Genomic DNA, 18,744 nt, shown 5'->3' with positions numbered 1-18,744 from the left:
ACATCAGCGATAACTGGTGAACAATTTCCAACATCTATGCAGTAATTCTTGCTAATTACCCTCACCAGCCATTCCTGCAGAAGGAAGATGACACCTCCCTTGCGACAAATGCCACCAATTATCCAGACGTCTCTCGCCTTGCTGGGACATCATTAATCTGACATAAGTGTTCCTCCCTTCTCTGCCCACGTCAGGGAAGACAGAAATGGTTCTCGTGAGATGAGGAGGCCACCGATTACCCTGCTTAGAGGGGGAACTTAATCAGCGTAAAGCAAATACATCAGCCAGGAAGCACAAGTGTCTGCAATCCCCAGGCATTAGGAGACACTTTCCATAAGTAAATATCTATAATGGGTGAGTGCTCTCCATAAAAACATACACAATCACTCAAGCAGAAGGCAAGTACTCTTCCAGCTAAGCAGTGCTGTCATGGGTACTGTCAGAGCTGCCCTCTGTCCATAGCAGAAAAACAGCTATTTTTGAGGATCAATCTGGCTTCAGTTTATTTTACCCACTTTTTGTACTGGATTGTTTTCCTCCTCTCCTCCCCTCCCCTCCCCTCCCCTCCCCTCCCCTCCCTTCCCTTCCCCTCTCTCTGTTCCACTCCATTCTGTCCAGCTCCATTCCACTCTATTCCATTTTATTATTTTTCTACTTATATCACATGGAGATAACTATTTCCCTGTTTTCTTGATATAAGAGCCCCCCAGAAACACCCTCAGTCCTTTACTGTTACCAGTTCAGTCCCAGGCACCTTTGCCATATAATCACAGTCACCATTATCACAGTACAAATAGCTTTGCCTTCCCAGACTGAAATTCTCATTTTCCTTGGGGAGATGAGCAGCTCTCATCCATCAGAGTTCGAACAGTGGCTTGTACCAGAGGGCAGTTTCTATAATTACATGTTACTCCAACAGAACTTCCCACAATAATTACAAAAATAGCATTTTTTTCTTTTAAATCTGTATCCTAGGTCATCATTCCTGGCACAGAGCAATGGTACTTCGTTCAGTTTTAGGTGTGTTAAACATCTGTTTCAAGGGTCTTGCATTGCCTTCCACAGGGACATGTACTGCACTGGGTGATTTCAAGGTTGCATCAGAATCCCAGACCTTACAAGCATGAGGTGAAGCAGAAATATCACATTTTTGGGTATCCTGGTGAAGAGAAGGCTCTGGGAAGACCTCACTGTAGCCTTCCAGTACCTGAAGGGAGCTTATAAACAGAGCTGTGCACCACAAGTAAATTCAGAAATCTCCCCAGTCCAGAAAAACATCATGAGGAAACATTTTTATTTTGATTGGGAAGAAAGCAGACGAAGATTTCCATTTCCACTCCTTCTCTCCTCCTGCAAGGAAGTGCAGCAATCAGTACTGCACGAAATTCTCATTTCCCCCCTTGCACGCAGAGAAACTCTCCTTGGGCTTTCTCCTGCAAATTAAAAACAGTATTTTCTCCACTGCGATGTGTGAAGACTGAGAAATGCGTTTCTCTTCTTTAAAATCATTTGAAAGCTCCTAAACGGAACCATTCCTCATTTTTAAACTTCTTTTTCTTTATTTTTCCTGCAGTGTTTCTGCCTGCAGCCATCCCAAAGCGCTCCCCATGTGCACGGCCCAGCCAACAACAAGACCTGGGAAGGCACAAGGCTTCCCCCAGCCCTCACTCCCCATATCTCACCCCAACCCAAAAGCTTCATCCCCACCCCACTGAGCAACCACCTCTGCAACATGGACCTCTCCATTCCAAGCTCCTAAATGAGTGTGAGGAGCAAAGATGCTGGTTGGGAATCCGGGTTCTCCCAGCAGGGCCTTGGACAGCAGCCTGGTGGAGGCACACGACCTCACTCATCACACCCAAAATGCTGTCCCACCGTCCCCAGCCCTGGGAAGGAGCCCAGCCAGGACCTAAGGGAAGTTTCTATATTGGAAATTCTATGGGACCCGTTCAGCAGCTTCACAATTCTGGGTATGCATGGGGAAGTAGAGGGATGCATCACCACCTCCATGCTTCATCTCAAGTCCTGATCGTAGCAGTGAGCTTGTTCCCATTGGGGCTTGGAGGGACGGCAAGATGTGGCATCAGGAACCTCTAGGAGAAAGCCACAACCCATGAAAACGTGGTGGAACAGAAAAGGAAGCACCACATCCAATTTGCCTTTAAGGATTGTCCCATGGTTGTATCCCAGGGTGGGAGATGGGAGGCTGAGGATATGGTGCAGAGTGGGAGAGGTGCAGAAGAACCCAATTCTTCATCTGAGAAAACACAGATGAGGAATCCTGAGGAACCCTATGGTTTCCCCATAGCAGGTCCTGTCCCACCAGCAGGTCCCCTCCCACCTTCAGCCCTCCACAGATGAGCCCAATGTCCCCAACCCCGTATGGTGGTGATAGGATCTACCCAAGGTCCCTAGGTTAGAAACAAAACCACAGTGCCCTGAGCCCTGCTGTGGGGCTGCTCCCACCAGGCTGAGCATCCCTTGTGACATAGACACATCCCAGTGACAGAGCACCTCATACTCTGGATTTGTCCATTGGGTGAGGCAGGTGGGCAAGACCCTTGTCCCAGGCTGTCCCCATACCTCCTCACTTGCTGTAGTGCCCAGCTCTGCTCCCAGCACACTGAAGTCATTCACCTGCAGCTCCCGCAGGCAGCGCTGGATGTGGTGCAGGACCCCTGGGACCCCACGTTGGTGCTGCTGGAGGCCAGGCACAGTGCTTGGGGACAGGGAAGAGGCAGAATTTCTGTGCACCTGTGTCACAGCACAACCCAGGTTTGGAAGGATCAGGAGGGGGTGGCCAGGCTGGGTCCCACACACACATCTCTGCATCCCGCAGTGCTCTGGCTGGGGTCGGTGGCTCCTTCAGGGTTCCTGGGGCTGCCAGCTCCTGCAGGTGACAGTTCTCCTGACAGACGGCCCCATTCACCTGCAGGCCCCACATACAGGGTCACCCATAGGGTCTCAGGCACCAAGCCACCAACACCCCATGCTCCAACTCCATCCCTGACCTTCTCCAAGCTCTCCTGCAGCTGCTGGAGTGCAGCCATCCTCTCCTTCCGCAGCACTGCCCGCAGCTGCCCCAGGGCCTCCTGCCTCTGCCGCAGCACGGAGCGCATCTGGAGCTCCAGCCCACAGAGCCTCTGGAAAAGTGTCACAAAAAAGGAAAGGTGTCACATCCCAGGCCAATGCCAGCAAGGCTCATCCCTCGAGTGCAGGCTGTGTCGCTACCCAGCACCCCACTGCACCTGGGGCACTGGCCTCCCTCCTGAGAACCACGGACCCTCAGGTGCCCAAAGTCAGGCTGCATGGAGCCCTGATGGTGGGCAACCAGCCCAGGGCAGGGATTGGTGCTGGGGAGGCTGTAAGGGTCCTTCCAACCCAACCGTGCTGTGATTTTGATTCTGCAATTAAAACCTTCCCACAGATCACCTCGCTTTGGCTTTAGGAGCTCACAAGTATCACAAAACGGGACACTCAGTGGCTGGGTGAGAGCCTTGCATTGCCAAGGGACGCATCCCTCCCACACCCACAGCACCCCTGGTGGGCACCAACCTCCTGCAGCTCCCGCTTCTCTTCTCTGAGATGCAGCATTTTCCTCCTCACGTTCCCTGGGCATCCAGCACAGCCCTTCTGCCCCTGCTGAGACAAGAACCCCCCTTCGGCCTTCCTCCTGTTCCTCCCTCCTCTCTTATGGCACGGCCAGCACAGTCCCTGCCCTGCTGCCTCCCAACCTGTCCCTCTGTCCCCCCCTTCATCCATCTCAGAGCACTCACCACTTTCTCCACACGATCCCACGCACGTGCCCTGCAGAAAGGAGAGCATCACCCAGTGGGACACCCCAAAACTCCCTCTTTGCCCATAGGACCCCAGAGCAGGGTCACAGCACACACCTGACCCCATCCCTATCGCTCTGCATGCCCCAATCTCCAGCTCCTGGCTCCTGCATCCCCTCCTGGCTGCTCCTCAGGGCCCGGCGCAGCGCTGCCAGCTGGAGGGAGCAGGGTGGACAAGGGTGGATGGCACCAATCCATCCAGCCTTGGGCACTGTTGCGGCGTTCAGCCAGCACTTATGCAGCTAATTAACTTGATGAAGGCAATGACTTTTACAAACTGGTTTTGAACAATCGCCCCTACGCTGGAGGGTTTTTCTTCAGGATTTCATTCGCAATTCATTTCTTTGATAAACGTCCCCGTGCTGACAGCCTTTCCATGGCCATTGTAGGGTCTGGAAAAGGTCCTGTGTGGGACCCAAGGACCTCCATATGGGGACAGCCACCCTACCATGCCCATCCACACGCACCCTGTGGGACAGGATGGCCTTCTGCTTCCAGTGCTGCCACCGGGGCTCTGCTGCATGCCCTGGGCAGGACACCCCATGCTGCCTCTCTGCCCAGGGGCTGCATCTCCCAGCAGGTCCCGCTGCTGCATTGGTGTCTGTAAGAGAAGGTTGGGGACACCACGAACCCACCAACGAGTGGGACTGGCTCTGGGCTGCCCACCCTCACTGCCACATGGTCCCACCATCACCCATCCCCAGGGGGGTCCCTGGCCCCACCAAGCCCCCTGTAACCTCTCCTGGACCCCTGCTTCAGCCCCCAGTACCCCAAGGCCAACAGCACACTCACACAGAGCTCTCCTCCGCCCATCACCATCTTCCTTCTTGGCAGTGAGGATGAAATCCCCCCCATGCCACCCCCGGCATGCTGGTAGCTCCTGCCATCTGTGATGTCCCACAGCCCTGGCCCTGCTCCTGCTGGCTGAGCTGCTTGAGGGTCTCAGGAGATGTCCAGCGTCCCCATTCCCACCATGCAGAGAGGTGACTGAAGGCTTTGCCTTGGAGTGTGGTCCCCAGTGGGATGCATCCCCCCTGCCCTGTGCTGGGTGCTTGGAGGAGGCCAGGCAGGGGGTCTCAGCCCCACTCTGGCTCAGCCTGGATATCCTGGCTCCCAGTGACTCCAGGCTTCCCCTCCTCATCAGCTCTGGGGACTCATCCTGCTCAGGGCACTGCCATGGGAGCAGGGCCCCATCCTGCCCACTGCCATCGTCTTCCTCCTCCTCGTAGATCCCCCCTGTGTCCTCCCAACACCTGGCAGCCACATCCTCGGTGCAGACAGAGCTGGAGCTGCTCCTGCTGCCCCACCGTGACCCCCAGCAGCTTCGCACTCCACGTTCCACCAGCCCTGTGTGGGGAGCAACAGGTCTGGAGCCCCCCAAGCTGGGATCTGCAGCCAGAGCTCTGCCCTCAGCGGGAGCCCCTGCCAAAATGCAAACAGAGCAGGAGTCACTGTGTGGGCTTTGGGTAGAGCAATTTATCCCATAGCACAACAGCACGGCATGGCAGTAAAGGCACAGGGGCAGGATGATGCATGCTCCACTGCTGCAGCAAGGAACGCCCACCTGATGTGAGCCCTACATAAGCTCTGCTCTTCACCACTCACCATTTTGCCCTCTGTGTTGCACTGTCCCTTATTTAAATGGGGACAGCTGTAGGATGCTGTGCACAGAGTGAAGCTCCCCATCCCCACTCACCGGCCATCCCACGGACACTGACAGTGTCAGGAGAGGCACTGCAGGCTCTGCCACGTGTCCCAGCACTGCGCTGCTGCAGGGAGGATACAGATGGAGCACCCCAGATTGCAGGGTTCTGCTCCAGAAGGCTCAAGGTCCTCATTACGCTTCAGAGTGAACGTCCCAAGCAGGGTGCAGCTGGGCTCAGCTGTGTGATGGCTGGGGGGCACAGAGTGGCACCTCCCTGGTGAAAGAGGAGAGGTCAGCGAGCTCAATGCAGCCCGGAGCTGATCGGCACGCTGTTGTCTGTCACCTGGCAACGTTGTGGTGTCCTGGCCAGTCCCAGCCTGCCCAAGGGCCTCCTCCACCTCCCCTGGGCCTCCTCCCCAGGAACTGCCCCTGAGGCTCTGTGTCTGTTCCTCCTCCATCAGAACACCTTCCCGGTCCCTCCCAGCCTTGACTTCGTCCCCCTGGGGGTCCATCCTCTCCCTGGGACACTCTGCAGCACCATCTCTCCAAATCACTGAGGCTGGAGCTCGATGATCATTAATGTCTCTCCCAATTTAAGACATTCTGTGATTCTACAACCTCCTCCCAGATCCTCTCCTGCCCTGGCCCTGCTAGAACAACCCCTTCCTTGGTCCTCTGTACCCTCTGGGTCACCTCCCCCAGAGAACCTCTTCCATGCAGAGCATCTTCCCCATTGCCACCTCTCCTATCTCTGCTTACCTAGCCCTCCTCCCCCAAACTACCTCCTGCTCTGGACAACCTCCCCATGGCCACCATCCCTCAATCTCCTCCCCTGGGCCATCCTCTTTTGGGCCACCTCCCCACGAACCTTCCCTGGGCCTCCATGGCCTCCCAATGGACAACTAACACTCCTCGGATAGCAGGGTCACTTCATGCCCAGAGCCTCGCCACCCCAGGGCTCCCCCCAGGACCCCCAAGCTGCAGATCTGGGGGGCGAGAGAGAACCTCAGCACTGCACCTTTTAAAACTCCTGAATCCAAGTTTTATTACCGTGTAGGAGAAGAGGGGGGTCACTCACAATATATTGCTCGAAAAGAAATACATTCAACAGCATTTACAGTAGAATGACATTAAAATCCTTTGGTGGGGAGTACGGGGGAAATAGAAAGACCAGGAGATGGTGCTCAGATGAAGTGCTGCCGTTCGGTGATCTCTGGAAGATACCACAAGTTTTAAAATTAGCCTAAAAAACAGGGAGGGGGGGGGGATTTGTGTTGCTGGGGTGCTCCTCACACTCCCCAGGCTCTGCTAAGCTGTGCAGTGTCTGTGACGGTGATCCTGGGAGAGAACAGAGGACAGGAGCTTGCAGCGTCCCACCTGCAGGACGTGGTGCCAACAGTCCCTGAGCAACGTCACCCTGCATCCTGGGGACACGGGGCTCCAGCTCTGGGACATTCTGGGGTGCAGAGGCTGCTCACCTTTCCCAGCTCTCTTGCATCGATGAAAAATACTTAAAAGAAAAAGGAAGAAAATAAGGCATTATTCAGGTGGGAGCATCTCCAATGCAGATCTGCATGTCCTGGGGCTGGATGGGGCACAGCTGGAGTCAGCTGCATTCAACCAGCTAACACAGCAGCTTTCAGAGCTTTGGAGCAAAACGTTGCTTCTCCACTTTGGGAATGAATCAGCATCACCCCTGCACACCCTGCCTGGGGATGGGCCCAGGGAAGCACTCAATCCTCGTGCTACAAAAACTCAGACAGATGCGTTCCGTCTTCATCATTTTTCATCTATTGTGTACCATAGAAATTTAAGCAAAATAATTTTATGTATATTTATATATATTTATATATATATATATATATAAATTAGAAGCAAATAAATAAGATTTAGGGGCACGTTGAGATCAGTGGGTGTTGCCACTCCAATAGCCACTCACTACTGTTATGCCACACAAGGTCTATGTATACTGTACACACAGGTTTGCTGCAGGCAGCAGGTGCTGGAAGAGAAGCCAACCAGGAGGAGACTGATGGTGGAGGAACCTGATTGCATAAGTGTTCTGTGGGTTTCGCAGTTCCCATTGCCTCAAAGTTCATTATTGCTAATTATCTTCTGATGGGGATGTGGCAGTCCGGCTACACGGGAGGGAGCACTCAGGACGGTGTGATGAAGACCCAGAGAACAATGAAATGCAGGTATGCAGGTTTCTGGTTCCCTCTGTCACCTCTTGGGTCTTCCCTCTCCGTACCAGAAGCACCACAGTCATGGAAACAAAGCAGGTCATTCAGGCTGAAACATCCTGATGGGTGTGATGGGGACAGCTGTAGGAACCACCCGCAGCCTTCCAGCAACGGCCACAACCCCTGCTATTTTCTGGGCAGAGATTCACAGCTGGTTTTTCGTTTGGTTTTGAAAGAATCTGAACCAGGAGCAGAATTTCCTTTTAACAAATGGGGGAAAAAGATGCCAAAGGAAAGAGCTCACACAAATGCACGGCATCCCACGACGCGAGCATCTTTGGAAGTTGTTGTCTCAGCCGATACAGCCGAGGTGCTGAAAGATACAGGCAGCAGCTCCTGACAGCAATAAATACCCTAGGCTAAAAACGAACCAGAGCCACGTGTCCTCTTTCCTAATTAGTAGCTGAAAAAGCCACCATTTAAAGAAAAAAAAAAAAAAAAGAAAAGAAAAAAAAAAGATGCTATTTATTAGTGCATAAAAAAATAGGTTTGGAATCCCTGTTTAGATTCTCTTTGTCAGATTTCTCCCTGTGTGTGTGTGTTTATTTGCACTGTCAAGCACTGGCAGGGCGCTGCCGTGTGTCCTCGCTGTCCCTCCATCTGTCTGTCCTGCTGCAGGCTGGCCACACCAGAGCAAACACGGCAGCTCAGAAGATATCAGGGCACGAGCTCCAGTCCTGCTTGTCCTTGGCCTCCCAGTAGCCACCTTTGTAGGTGCAGATGAGCTCCCCTGTGATGGGATCCACCTTCCGCTCAAACCACAGTGGGATGTAACCCTCGTAGTCCTTGCCTGCATGGGGAGAAGCAAGGGATGAAGATGAGGTTGGGTTTGGAGAAAAACTCCTTTCTTGGAAAAAGTGGTCAGCTGTTGGAATGGGTGCTCAGGGAGGTGATGGAGCCTCTGTCCCTGGAGGTGTTTGAGAAATGTGGAGGTGGAATCACAGAATCATCAAGGTTGGAAAAGACCACTGAGGTCATCCAGCCCGACCATCAGCCCATCTTCACCTCAACCCTCAAAACGATGTGGCACTTAGGGACATCACTAATTATCTTCTGATGGGGACGTGGCAATCCGGCTACAGGTGGCCCATGGGAGGGAGCACTCAGTATGGTGTGATAAAGACCCAGAGAACAATGAAACGTTCGCTCAGTGGGCACGGTAATGATGGGCTGGCAGTTGGGCTTGGTGATCTTACAGGTCCTTTCCAACATGGATGGCTCTGTGATTCTATGAATGGGCACGGTGGGGATGGGTTGGTGGCTGGACTTCATCTCGGAGGTCTATTCCAACCTTAACGATTCCACGATGAGCAGTCTGCCCTTCCTCCCCAACCCCTACAGGGTTTCCCTGCAGCCCCTCATTCCCCACCTCACAGCATCCCACCTTCCTCCAGGGCCTCCACAGCCTCAGCCTCCCTCCTGCGGCGCACAGCCCTCTGCTTCTCCTCCAGCCTCTGCTTCTCCACATTGGCCTCATCCCAGCGGCCGCTCTCCATCAGCCTCTGGTCGGGACGCAGCCGGCTGTCCGTGGGAGCCACGCGCTCCTCGGGCTCATTCAGGGTGAGGGCCAGGCTGGAGAAGAAGTACATGTTCTCGGCGTTCTCCCTGCAGGCAGACAGACCCGATGAGGACCACAAATAGGGCTCCCATCCCTTCAGGTGCTTGTGTCTCACGCCAGCCTTTCCAAAAATACTATACCTGTTATTCTGATCCCCAAAAACCACCCTTAAGGAGCTCTGCATCCCACCCCATAAGTGGAAATGATGCCTTCGGGAGGCTAGGAGGAGATGCCAGTGATGCCTGCAGGGGCTCAGGGGGAGCATAGATTCATTGGTTTGGTATGGAGAAACTAAAAGCAAAGCCAGCATGGGGACGACATCACTCCCTGCCACAGCCAGCAGCCAGGAAAGCAAAACTCCAACCCAAAGAGCACGCCAGACACACAGCAAGCAACACCACAGGACGGGACTCACGGGAGGGGGTACTTCTTCCACAAGACCTTTGGGGACAGCGTCTGGTAGACAGTTTTCTGTTTGCCCTCGGAGCCGGCGCTGCCATGGCTGCTCTGCACGATTTTGGAGCACTCCATCTTCTCGTCCCATGTGCCCGACATGACATAATGGGCTTTGCCATCAGCATCACTCACCACCCCTGTCACCTGGCGGGAGAGACAGCAGTGTAAGAGATGGCTCTGGTGGCTTCTGAAAGCATCCAGAGTCCTCGAGAAGTGAAATACAGTGACTCAAGTGGTGCTCTGTATCCTCAGACATTAGGACAGAACCCAGCAAGGTCCCATGCTGACACAGCCCCTCCGCCCTCCACCCTCATCCTCCCCAGGGCCATACACTGGTCCCAGCTGTCAGCTCTGTCCCCAGCCCCCACCTGCAAGGACCTGTGGCACACTGAGTTGCTGGTGCAGCTCCGCAGCCCCATGCTGGCTGCATCCCACCCCAGTGCCAGGACCCCATGAGCCCAGCTGGGAGAACAGAACCCAGCCGGAAGGGCAAAGCCAGGCCAGAAGAAAAAGCAGGGAGATTTTTGGCTGCGTACCTTTCGGGGGACATCCCTGGAGAAGTAGCTGTAGGGGGTAAATTTCAGCTGGCATTTATCTTTTGACTTATGGTTAACAATCTCTATTTCACCAGACTAGATAAAAGACACAGAATCACAGCAAGTGAGAGACTTTGCAAGGAGACAAATGAGCCATTAATTGTCATTTGTGCAGCTGCACATCAACCTCAGTGCAGAACTACATCTGCTCCCCACTCCATTCCCTCCAGCCCCACGGCATGACAGGCCCAAGTAAAACACCCCACGCCAGACCTGGCCCCACACTGCCCCGTTCCCCAAAGAGCCCACAGGCACTGACCTGGTCAATCCAAAGCTTGCCCACGATGATATTGTGAACAGTGGAAGTGACTTTCCTCCAGACGTAGTGATTCCCACTGGAGTGAAACTCGAGGTGGATGGCACCTGTGGAGAGCCCTGGGCTCAGGGTGGGGACTGGACGGGTGCCCGAGCACCAAGCACCATGCCTGCCTTCTGTCCTCCAAAAGCTTTCATTTTGAAAGCCCACGAGGAACATGTTGCTTGGTTCTCAGAGTCATAGGATATGGCACAAGCGAGCCCTCATCCCCTTGGCCAGGTCACCTACCCAGAGGCATGATGGAGAGGTATTTGCCCCTGAACTTGCTGGCGATGGTGATCTCCTGCCACAGTGTCCAGCCTCGCTTGGAGAAGACGTGGTGGGCAGCTGCTGGGGGGTGGTGGCTCACCTGGCAGGGAGAAAGGACAGCCCATCAGGTTGCTGGCCCCATCCAGTGCTCAGTCATCACTGCAGGACCCAAAGAGAGGTGACAGTTTTGGTCCCAAGGATGCTCAGAGGCTGAGCCTGCAGCTTGCCCAGCACTGCAGTGCCTTCCCATGGACACGGACAGGAAAAGCAGATGTGGCTGCAGCACAGCCTGCCTGGTGGCTGTAGGGACACCACTCAAGCACTGTCCCTTGGAAGGAATATGTAAGCCACCGTGTTCAGAGGTACTTTGCACCAGGGTAATTACAGCCCGAGTGCCCTGAGCAACTGGATTACAACCATGAGCAGAGCCAAAACCTCTCCATTAAATCCCACTGTCACTGGCAGGAGAAAATCCTATTTGGATAACTGGATTTCAGGCAGTGGATTACCAACGCCTCACTCAGCATGTCAGTGGACCAAGGGATGTTCAGAGCCATGGGAACAGCATCTGTCTGTCCATCTATCCATCCCATGGTGCCAGCACAACCCAGGGCAGCACGTGCTGACTGCACCACCAACACTGGGCTGCTTCAAGCCTGCCCCCAATCTGCCCTTTGAGATAGGGCCAGGATTTAGGCAGATTTAGAGGCTCTGCTAATGCATCAAATGCTCCACAGTGTGGCGACAGAGTTGTTTTGCTCTGAGTTACAGCAAACCAAATTTTGGATAAACCTCTCCAGCCCCCACCATGCGTCAGCACCCAAAACTCATGTACTCATAAACCCAAGGCAGCTGGAACAGGCTGGACATGGAAGGGTCAGAAATTCCAGAAAGTAGAGTCAGCAAGGATACAAATCCTGGAGGTCATCTACCAAAGCACCTTTACTCCCTTGATAGCTCTCACTGGCACAGAGAGGCACAGTGTGACCTAGAGCCTGCTCCACATCTGGACTAGCAGCAAAACCCTTTCCACACGTTGTGCCCTCCTGAGGAGCTATCTAGGCTGCCTCTTCTAGTCAGAAAAGGTTCCTGCCTCCCTCTGAACAAGGTGCAGCATCTCCAGAGCACTGCCAGAGGGAATTGGGCACCTGGAGGACACAGTTTGCAAGCACAGCCCCACAGAACAGCTAACACACAGCCCTCACCCCAGAGGTCTTAGTGCCAACTGGCAACTGCAGGTCTTGAATCTACACTGGTTTCTGCAGTGAAGGAGGCCATGGGTTTGCTCCTGAGTGCTGGGAAACGTGATGGTCACTGTCTCTGGGATAGCACAGCCACCTCCTGGGGAGCCCAGAGCCCCCCCCAAAAATGATCTCCTGCCTACAGCGGTGATAAACAGCCCTGTCCATCCCCTGGAGGATGGGAAGCACCAGCTGAGCATGCTATGCTTTAAAGAGCCAATTTCCTTCCAAGGTCTCAACCCATTATGCTCCCCAGGTTTTTTAATTAAGACCTGCTGGTTGATAGATGAGCATCAGATGCACTCTGTGATTAGCACACAGGGATGCTGGAGGTTCTCAGGTTGCCACCAAGCTTGGAAATTAAAACTTTGCAATGTAACAAGAAAGAAACAAGATCTTGAGGCTCCATCCAGCCATGAAGTGAACTGAAACAGGGAGATGCTGCATCTCCTACACAAAAGGGCCGCTTTGACACAAAGAGCAGGACAGGCACACGGAGCCCTTCTGCACAGCTCACCTGCTCACACAGGGAACGGAAGCCCAGCTCCTCCAGCCTGTCGAGCTCATAGGTTTCCCCCAGCAATGGATTGAAGGGCTTCGCTGTGCGGTGCACCGTCGTCGAGTAGGAAGACACTGAGAAGGCTGCCACGAAACACATCTGCTCTGTGGAGCTCTCACACTTGACTGCTTTGTCCAGCAGCTCGTGGTACTCCAGGTCCTCTGTCAGCCGCTGCAGCATGGAGAGTGGCTCATTGAAGTTCACCTGCAGGGAGAAGAGTGGTGGTCAGCAAAGCAGGATGGATGCCAGCTGGGCACTCCAGCACCGCATCCCGATGCGCTGTGACACAGGGCTGGATGTGGCAGGGAGCTCTGCACAAGCACTGCCTCTGCAGCATCAAGTAAATGTTAAATAAAACAAGAGACTCGCACTATAACGTGCTCCCTGAACCATAGCACAAGTGCCTGAGGGCTCTGGAGTGCCCAGCTGGGCTGAGCTGGGAACAGCCTGGCTGGGAGCTGGCAGCCCATGAGCTAACCCAGCACTGTGGCAGGTCATACGTGCCCCAAACCCCTGAATGACCCTGAGCAGTGAGCCCAGCTCCCTGCTGGGAACATCCCACATCAACGAGCATCCCTGAGCACCTCCATCACCTCCATCCCTGAGCCCAGTGAGTGACAGAACCCTAAACTCCCATTTAGGGGCACGGATGAAAGCCAAACAGCACAGAGCAATGGGCAGAGGGACAGCCCTGTCCCAGGGGAAGCCTCAGCTCACCTTTTTTCCAGCCCTAAATCGTAGCTTTGTTAATTAGAGATGTTTGCAATATACTGCCCAAACCATTGCTGCAAATGGGAAAAAAATAAGTGCTTGACTTCAGCAATTCTTTGTATCAGAAACAAGTGAAATCATTTAAAAAAAAAGGACAAGTGAGATATTTTCCGTTGCATGAGTGGAAAGTCTTTTGTCTCCAAACCATCTGAAATTCCCTTTTTGCTTCCAGTTCACAACAAAAATTCTATTTTGGAACGAGCAGATGGCTGAAGGATGGGAGAGCCACTTCCATAAGCCAAGTTACATGCTTTATATTAAAGAAAACAAACTCCAGACTGTTCCACTCTGGGATTTAGTCAGTAAGCAATCTTACAGCATCCAAGAAAGGCGGTTATGTAGCAAAGGCAGCAAAGCATCCACCAAGGAGCACAGCAGTGCCAGCTCAGCAGAACCTCAGGAGAGATGTAGGCAGCTCACCAACAAAGCAGCAGCTGCATCCCACACCAGCACTGTCACACAGCAAAACCTTCCAGCAGAGGGATGAAGATGACCTCCTCCCAAGTAATGCAGTGTTCATTCAATTCAAATGAAGGAAGGCAGTGTGTGCACGGGGAAGTTTTCCATGCATCACATCCCCTGGGACAGGCAGCCATGCATTGCTGCCAGGCTGTGGCTGCTCTGGTGGGTCTGAATGTTAGGAAAGGTAGAGATTTCCTCTCTCAGCACCACAGCTGCTGGTATTTCACATCTTGAGCTGTTTTCTGTACCCTTCATGTCCTTATCTAATCTTGATGCTGTTGCAGCAATGCTATCTGACAGTGCTGGGCTGCAGCTCTCAGCTGGCAACAGCACAAGGAAGGGACAAACTCACCCTTCAACTTCGAGTGTATCAGGTACCATTCTAAGACATTAAATCTATTCTCCTGTCCTTGTCAGGCAGGTTCTGGGGAAATGAACTGTTTGCAGTGGCACCCATGCCACACTTACTGGGCCGGTGAAGACCTGCAAGTGACCCATCAGCCTGGACAGGGCTGGTGTGCTCTGGAAACTGCTTTCTGTTACAGTTTTGAGGGAGGTTTGCTACAGGCAGTGTTAGGTCTGGGTGGGTAGCAACCAGCAAAGCCCACTCCAGGTACAAACCAGCAGTAGGATACTCCTGCACTCACAGAGGATGAGAAGTTACACATTTCTAGTCTAATAACAACAGGGATTTCTCCTCCACTTTTCCAAATAGCAAGGTCCCCTCCCTCTTGCCCTGAGTGAAACACTTGCATCTGCAGAGATTCCAGGTGCCCTGGTTCCCTCTTCTTCCCTGGGTTTGCAGATGCTCAGGCAATGCCCCCCAGCTCCAGGGTGCACCCCATAAGCACATTGTGGCCCTCCACAGCCAGCACAGAAGCAGAAATCAGCCCTAAAGAAAGAGCCAGCCTGACGCAGACAGCCCCTAATGCAACAGCAGAGCCATTTACCACAAAACAATCAGCAGCACAACTCCATGCTGAGCATCCTCTTGCCTGGCTGCTCGAGCTTTCTGCCTGTGCTGGTTCTTCAGAGCACTGGATAACTCATATTAATGGCAGCCAGACCCCAGGCTGGTTTTGCCACATGCTCTCTGTCCTGCTCAGAGGCTGCTGCAGCACCTGCAGGACTACCTGGAGCAGTAACCCAAATGCTCTGCACTGAACCAAAACCCTGAGGTCAGCAGCTTCAGCACGGCAGCAACACCCCCGGGGCTCACTTACAGGCATGGGGATCTTGGAGAGCTCTTTGCCAATGCAGTTCTTCATGATGCTCCAGAGGTTAAGGCTGTAGTTGGGTTTGTCAGGGATGCGGCTCCGTCTCCTTTTCCTCGGCAGGAGATCTTTGCAGGACTCATTGTAGCTGCTTTGATTTGAGCTTTCAAATACCTGCAAAAGCAAGAGGAGGAGCACGGGTCTAAGCAGCATTCACTCAGCCACAGCCAGGGAGCCAGGTGCAACCCTAAAGCCATTTCATCTCACTGCACATCTCACCCACTCTGCCCAACTCACGCTGTCCTCCAGGTTCCAGTCCTCAGGGTGGCCCTCGCTGGCCCCGCTCAGGTTACTGCCCGAACGCCTGTGGGGACAAAGTGCCACCTGGTGAAGGTGGGAACAGCAGTGCAGTACAGCCACTACCACTCAGGTGCTGTCCCAAAGCCAAGCACAACATCCAGCAGGCAGTCTTTCCCATGCTTTTCCCATGAGTTTCACCAAACCCCTAAGGCTGCAGCTCGTACCTGTGGTGCTTGGGGTCTGCGGTTACAGTGATAAAAGCTGGTGCATCCTCCATGGCATCAAAATACTCCGTCTCTTCATCTTCATCACTGGCTTCTCCTTTGGCAGACTGCACACTCCCTGGTGGCACAAAGGGGTTGAGATGCTCAGCTGCTGCCCAGGCCCCTTCCAAACCTACTGACACTCACTGCCACCACTGTCTCCTGCTCTGTCCTCTCCCATTGCCAGCAAGACAAAAGCCTGAGCCACGTGCACACCACAGACACCAAACAGGAGGAGACTTCTGAGACATGGCACTGCCCCCTGGGCACAGCCTCACTGCAGGTACCAGCTTCAGTGCTCTGCCACACAGCCTCTGTTCCAGCAGCCAGGATGGCACAGTGCTGACCACCTCTGAAATATCCATTCCCACACCTGCAGCTATTTTGTATTAAACCACAACCTTATGAGGTGGGCAACTTCCCATCACAGAGCTGTGGGTGGTGGTACTGCGAGCATCTGTGTGTCCTGCAGAGCTGTGTGCAGCACCAGGAGGAAACCTCCAGCTCCATCCCCATCCCTGCTGCACCCCATGCTGCTGAGCCACCTGCAGTCAAGGCACAGCCATGTCCTTGTCCCTGTGTCCCTCTGAAGGAGCAAGGATGCCTGCTGTGATGGGCTCAGGCTGCTGCTGTGCCTACCCCTGTACCAGGCACTACCCTCCAGCAGCTCACTGCTCCCTTAAGCCCATACACTCTTTTAAAACAAGACACAGCTCTACACGCAGCTTTTGGCCACCAGGCTGTAACAAACACCTCCTGCAGGGAAGGAGATTTGGCACTGCTATACAAAAGCCATTTGATTTTACTGCCCGATAAATAACTTTTGCAAGCAGCAAATGAGTCCCAGTTGGGACACGAGCCACGCCGCAGCTGTGAATTCAGCAGCATTTGGGGATTCCTGGGTTTCCTCCAAACACCATGGCCTGAGATGTGCCCTGTTAGCAGGGATAAGATTTGAAACAGCACAAGCAAGCCATGGTCCAGGGGTGCAGCACCCTCACAGAGAGCACTGCCCGTGCCTCCCCCCCATCCCCACCCACTGGGCTCACCCTTGGCAGTGCCGGTGCTGCCTGTGCTGCCCGGTGCCCCACGGCAGGCTCTCTCCAAGCTGTTGTGCTGCTTGGCTAGCTGCTCGATGGTCTCCTCCAGCCGGATCCGCTGCTCCCGCTCATACTGCAGTGCCCGATGCCATTTTCGGCTGTGAGTTTCTGCTAAGTCCAGGAAATCACGGCAAGCCTGCAGGGGAGGAAGGGAAAAATCAGCTGAGAGAACTACGAGCCCAAAGCTTTGCAGGATTCCCACAACCCCGGGGCTAGGAAAAACATCCCCAAAGTTGGGGAGCCCCGGCTGAGCTCATATAGATGTGGACATCTCCATCCTGGAGAGGTCAGGCAGGACAGCAGGTGACAGCCCCAGAGCCCCCAGCAGGTGCCCTTTTCCAGGGAAGGGGACCCACCAGACACAGGGACATGGACAGATACACCGAGCACGAGAGCCCACTGGATGCTGTGTGCATCCCAGCACCGTGCCTCTCCTGTGCTCAGGGCGTGCAATGGGACATTTCCATGCACAGGATATCCGCTCAGCACAGGGACGCTGCCAGGAGCTGCATGTCCTGCATCTGAACCTTCCAAGCTCTATTTGTAGGTTATTTTCATATCAGGTTGGGGCAGTGAGCCTCCTCAGCACAGCTGCTTCCCGTGTGATCAGCCCCAGGTTAAGCACAGGGGCAGGGCTGCTCCTTCTCTTCCCTCCCCTAAATCTCTGGGACTCAGTATACATTAAACTTCTTGCACTGAGAAGCAGGGAGATGGCACCTGAATGCTGAGTTATTTCCCAGCCACACAACATCAGGGTTTTGGCTCTTGTAATGTGAATGGATTCTAAAAGGGTTTATCCACGAAAAGCTCTGACTCATCAGGTTCTTTCAAACCTTTGGCCAGGAGCAAGATTTGAGTCTCATCCAGGGGAAGAAGTTTTTTGCTTAACGCCACCAGAAACGCAGCACAATGCTGCAGGCAAGCAGCACAGAGCAGCAGCTTTCATGTTTTCCATTTCTGACTTTAGGAAGCACTGCTGTGACTACAGAGATCTGCACCAACCTGAGCTCCAACATTTCCCCATGCTGGTCCCCATTCCCTTGTTACCAGGCACCCCGTGCCCTAATGCCACGAGTGCCTTCACACCCAGCTGCAGGCTGGAGCCTTCCCAAGAAAATCTCTTGTTCCTCTATGAGCTTTCCTCCCAGCACCCATTCAAACTAAACCACGTCGAGCTGGCAGGCTCGCCTCTCCTATTACGCTGATGCATTGCAATAAGAGGATGAAAGCAGAAGGGTAAGTAATCAGATAGCAGCGTGACCTTCCCCACCCAGCAAAGCTTATTACCTGCTCTGAAGGTCTCCATCCCGACCCCAAACACCCATTTAGTGCTGCTGGCTGGCACCAGCAAGGGCAGTGCCAGCTGTCCCAGCTCCAGGGGCTTTGAAATTCTGCTCTGGCAGCACCCTGCTGTGGCTGAGCACTGATTTTAAGGTGGCGACGGGAAATGGAATGTTTGGGGTGTGACAGGAAACGACAGGAACAGGAGATGGGCCCTCCTGAGCTGAAGTGGCTGAAGGAGAAATCCCAGGACGTAGACGTGGTGCTGGTGTCCCAAAGAAAAGCACGTCAGCTCCTCTTGGCCCTTTATCACCAGCTCGGCTGTCCTCACGTTCACTGATGATAAGGAGACGTGCGGGTGCCATTCCAGGGCAGCTCTGTGAAGCACCAACCAGCAGCACACCCATGCTGATCTCTGCCCAGGACAAAGAAGCACACACAAAGCGCTGTGCTCTGATGGTCTCTGGGGCTGCAGCCCTCCCCAGCTGTCAGAAGCAATCAAGCCCTCAAGCCCTGCTCGCTGCTGCCTTCCATCAAAGGATGTGGCATGGCTTCTTTCATGCAGTTAAATGAGCAAAAAACTCAAAGAGCTGCACCTTCTCCTTCCATATCTTCCCCTTGCAGTTGGCAGGGTGCTGTCTCCAAGCCCTTGGG

At 53.8% G+C, this 18,744-nt stretch overlaps 2 protein-coding genes across 7 annotated transcripts in view; both read right to left on the bottom strand.

Moving 5' to 3' along the window:
• Positions 1 to 1,277: 1,277 nt before the first annotated feature.
• LOC122165753 lies at positions 1,278 to 5,539 on the bottom strand. The gene is made up of 11 exons (XM_042829068.1): positions 5,533 to 5,539; positions 4,629 to 5,258; positions 4,304 to 4,437; positions 3,894 to 3,991; positions 3,777 to 3,807; positions 3,556 to 3,642; positions 3,012 to 3,143; positions 2,823 to 2,929; positions 2,584 to 2,719; positions 1,724 to 2,091; positions 1,278 to 1,433 (listed from the first exon to the last, which is right to left on the bottom strand). Exons 1-10 carry the CDS (start codon positions 5,537 to 5,539, stop codon positions 2,014 to 2,016), a joined length of 1,440 nt encoding a protein of 479 aa, XP_042685002.1. The 3' UTR covers positions 1,278 to 1,433; positions 1,724 to 2,013.
• Positions 5,540 to 6,500: 961 nt separating this feature from the next.
• OSBP2 (oxysterol binding protein 2) overlaps positions 6,501 to 18,744 on the bottom strand; it is a 63,186-nt gene continuing 50,942 nt past the window's right edge. Inside the window, exons 4-16 of one of the 6 annotated variants that reach the window (XR_006170514.1) lie at positions 16,759 to 16,945; positions 15,671 to 15,788; positions 15,444 to 15,510; positions 15,156 to 15,320; positions 12,658 to 12,903; positions 10,879 to 10,999; positions 10,594 to 10,697; positions 10,275 to 10,370; positions 9,698 to 9,882; positions 9,109 to 9,329; positions 6,960 to 8,514; positions 6,775 to 6,819; positions 6,501 to 6,694 (exon numbers count right to left, since the gene is read on the bottom strand). Coding sequence is in view for 1 of the 6 variants with exons in the window: in XM_042828500.1 (XP_042684434.1) it covers positions 8,372 to 8,514; positions 9,109 to 9,329; positions 9,698 to 9,882; positions 10,275 to 10,370; positions 10,594 to 10,697; positions 10,879 to 10,999; positions 12,658 to 12,903; positions 15,156 to 15,320; positions 15,444 to 15,510; positions 15,671 to 15,788; positions 16,759 to 16,945 (1,653 nt within the window). In the remaining 5 variants the exon portion in view is untranslated. Of the gene's footprint in view, positions 8,515 to 9,108; positions 9,330 to 9,697; positions 9,883 to 10,274; positions 10,371 to 10,593; positions 10,698 to 10,878; positions 11,000 to 12,657; positions 12,904 to 15,155; positions 15,321 to 15,443; positions 15,511 to 15,670; positions 15,789 to 16,758; positions 16,946 to 18,744 lie in introns of all 6 variants that reach the window. The other 5 variants (XR_006170515.1, XR_006170511.1, XR_006170512.1 and 2 more) reach the window with 5 other exon arrangements.

The sequence above is a fragment of the Centrocercus urophasianus genome, unplaced genomic scaffold, assembly GCF_019232065.1.
Source record: "Centrocercus urophasianus isolate 14NV4802_14NV808 unplaced genomic scaffold, USGS_Curo_1.0 seq_30, whole genome shotgun sequence".
NCBI lineage: Eukaryota > Metazoa > Chordata > Aves > Galliformes > Phasianidae > Centrocercus > Centrocercus urophasianus.
This window is presented reverse-complemented; position numbering and strand designations above follow the sequence as displayed.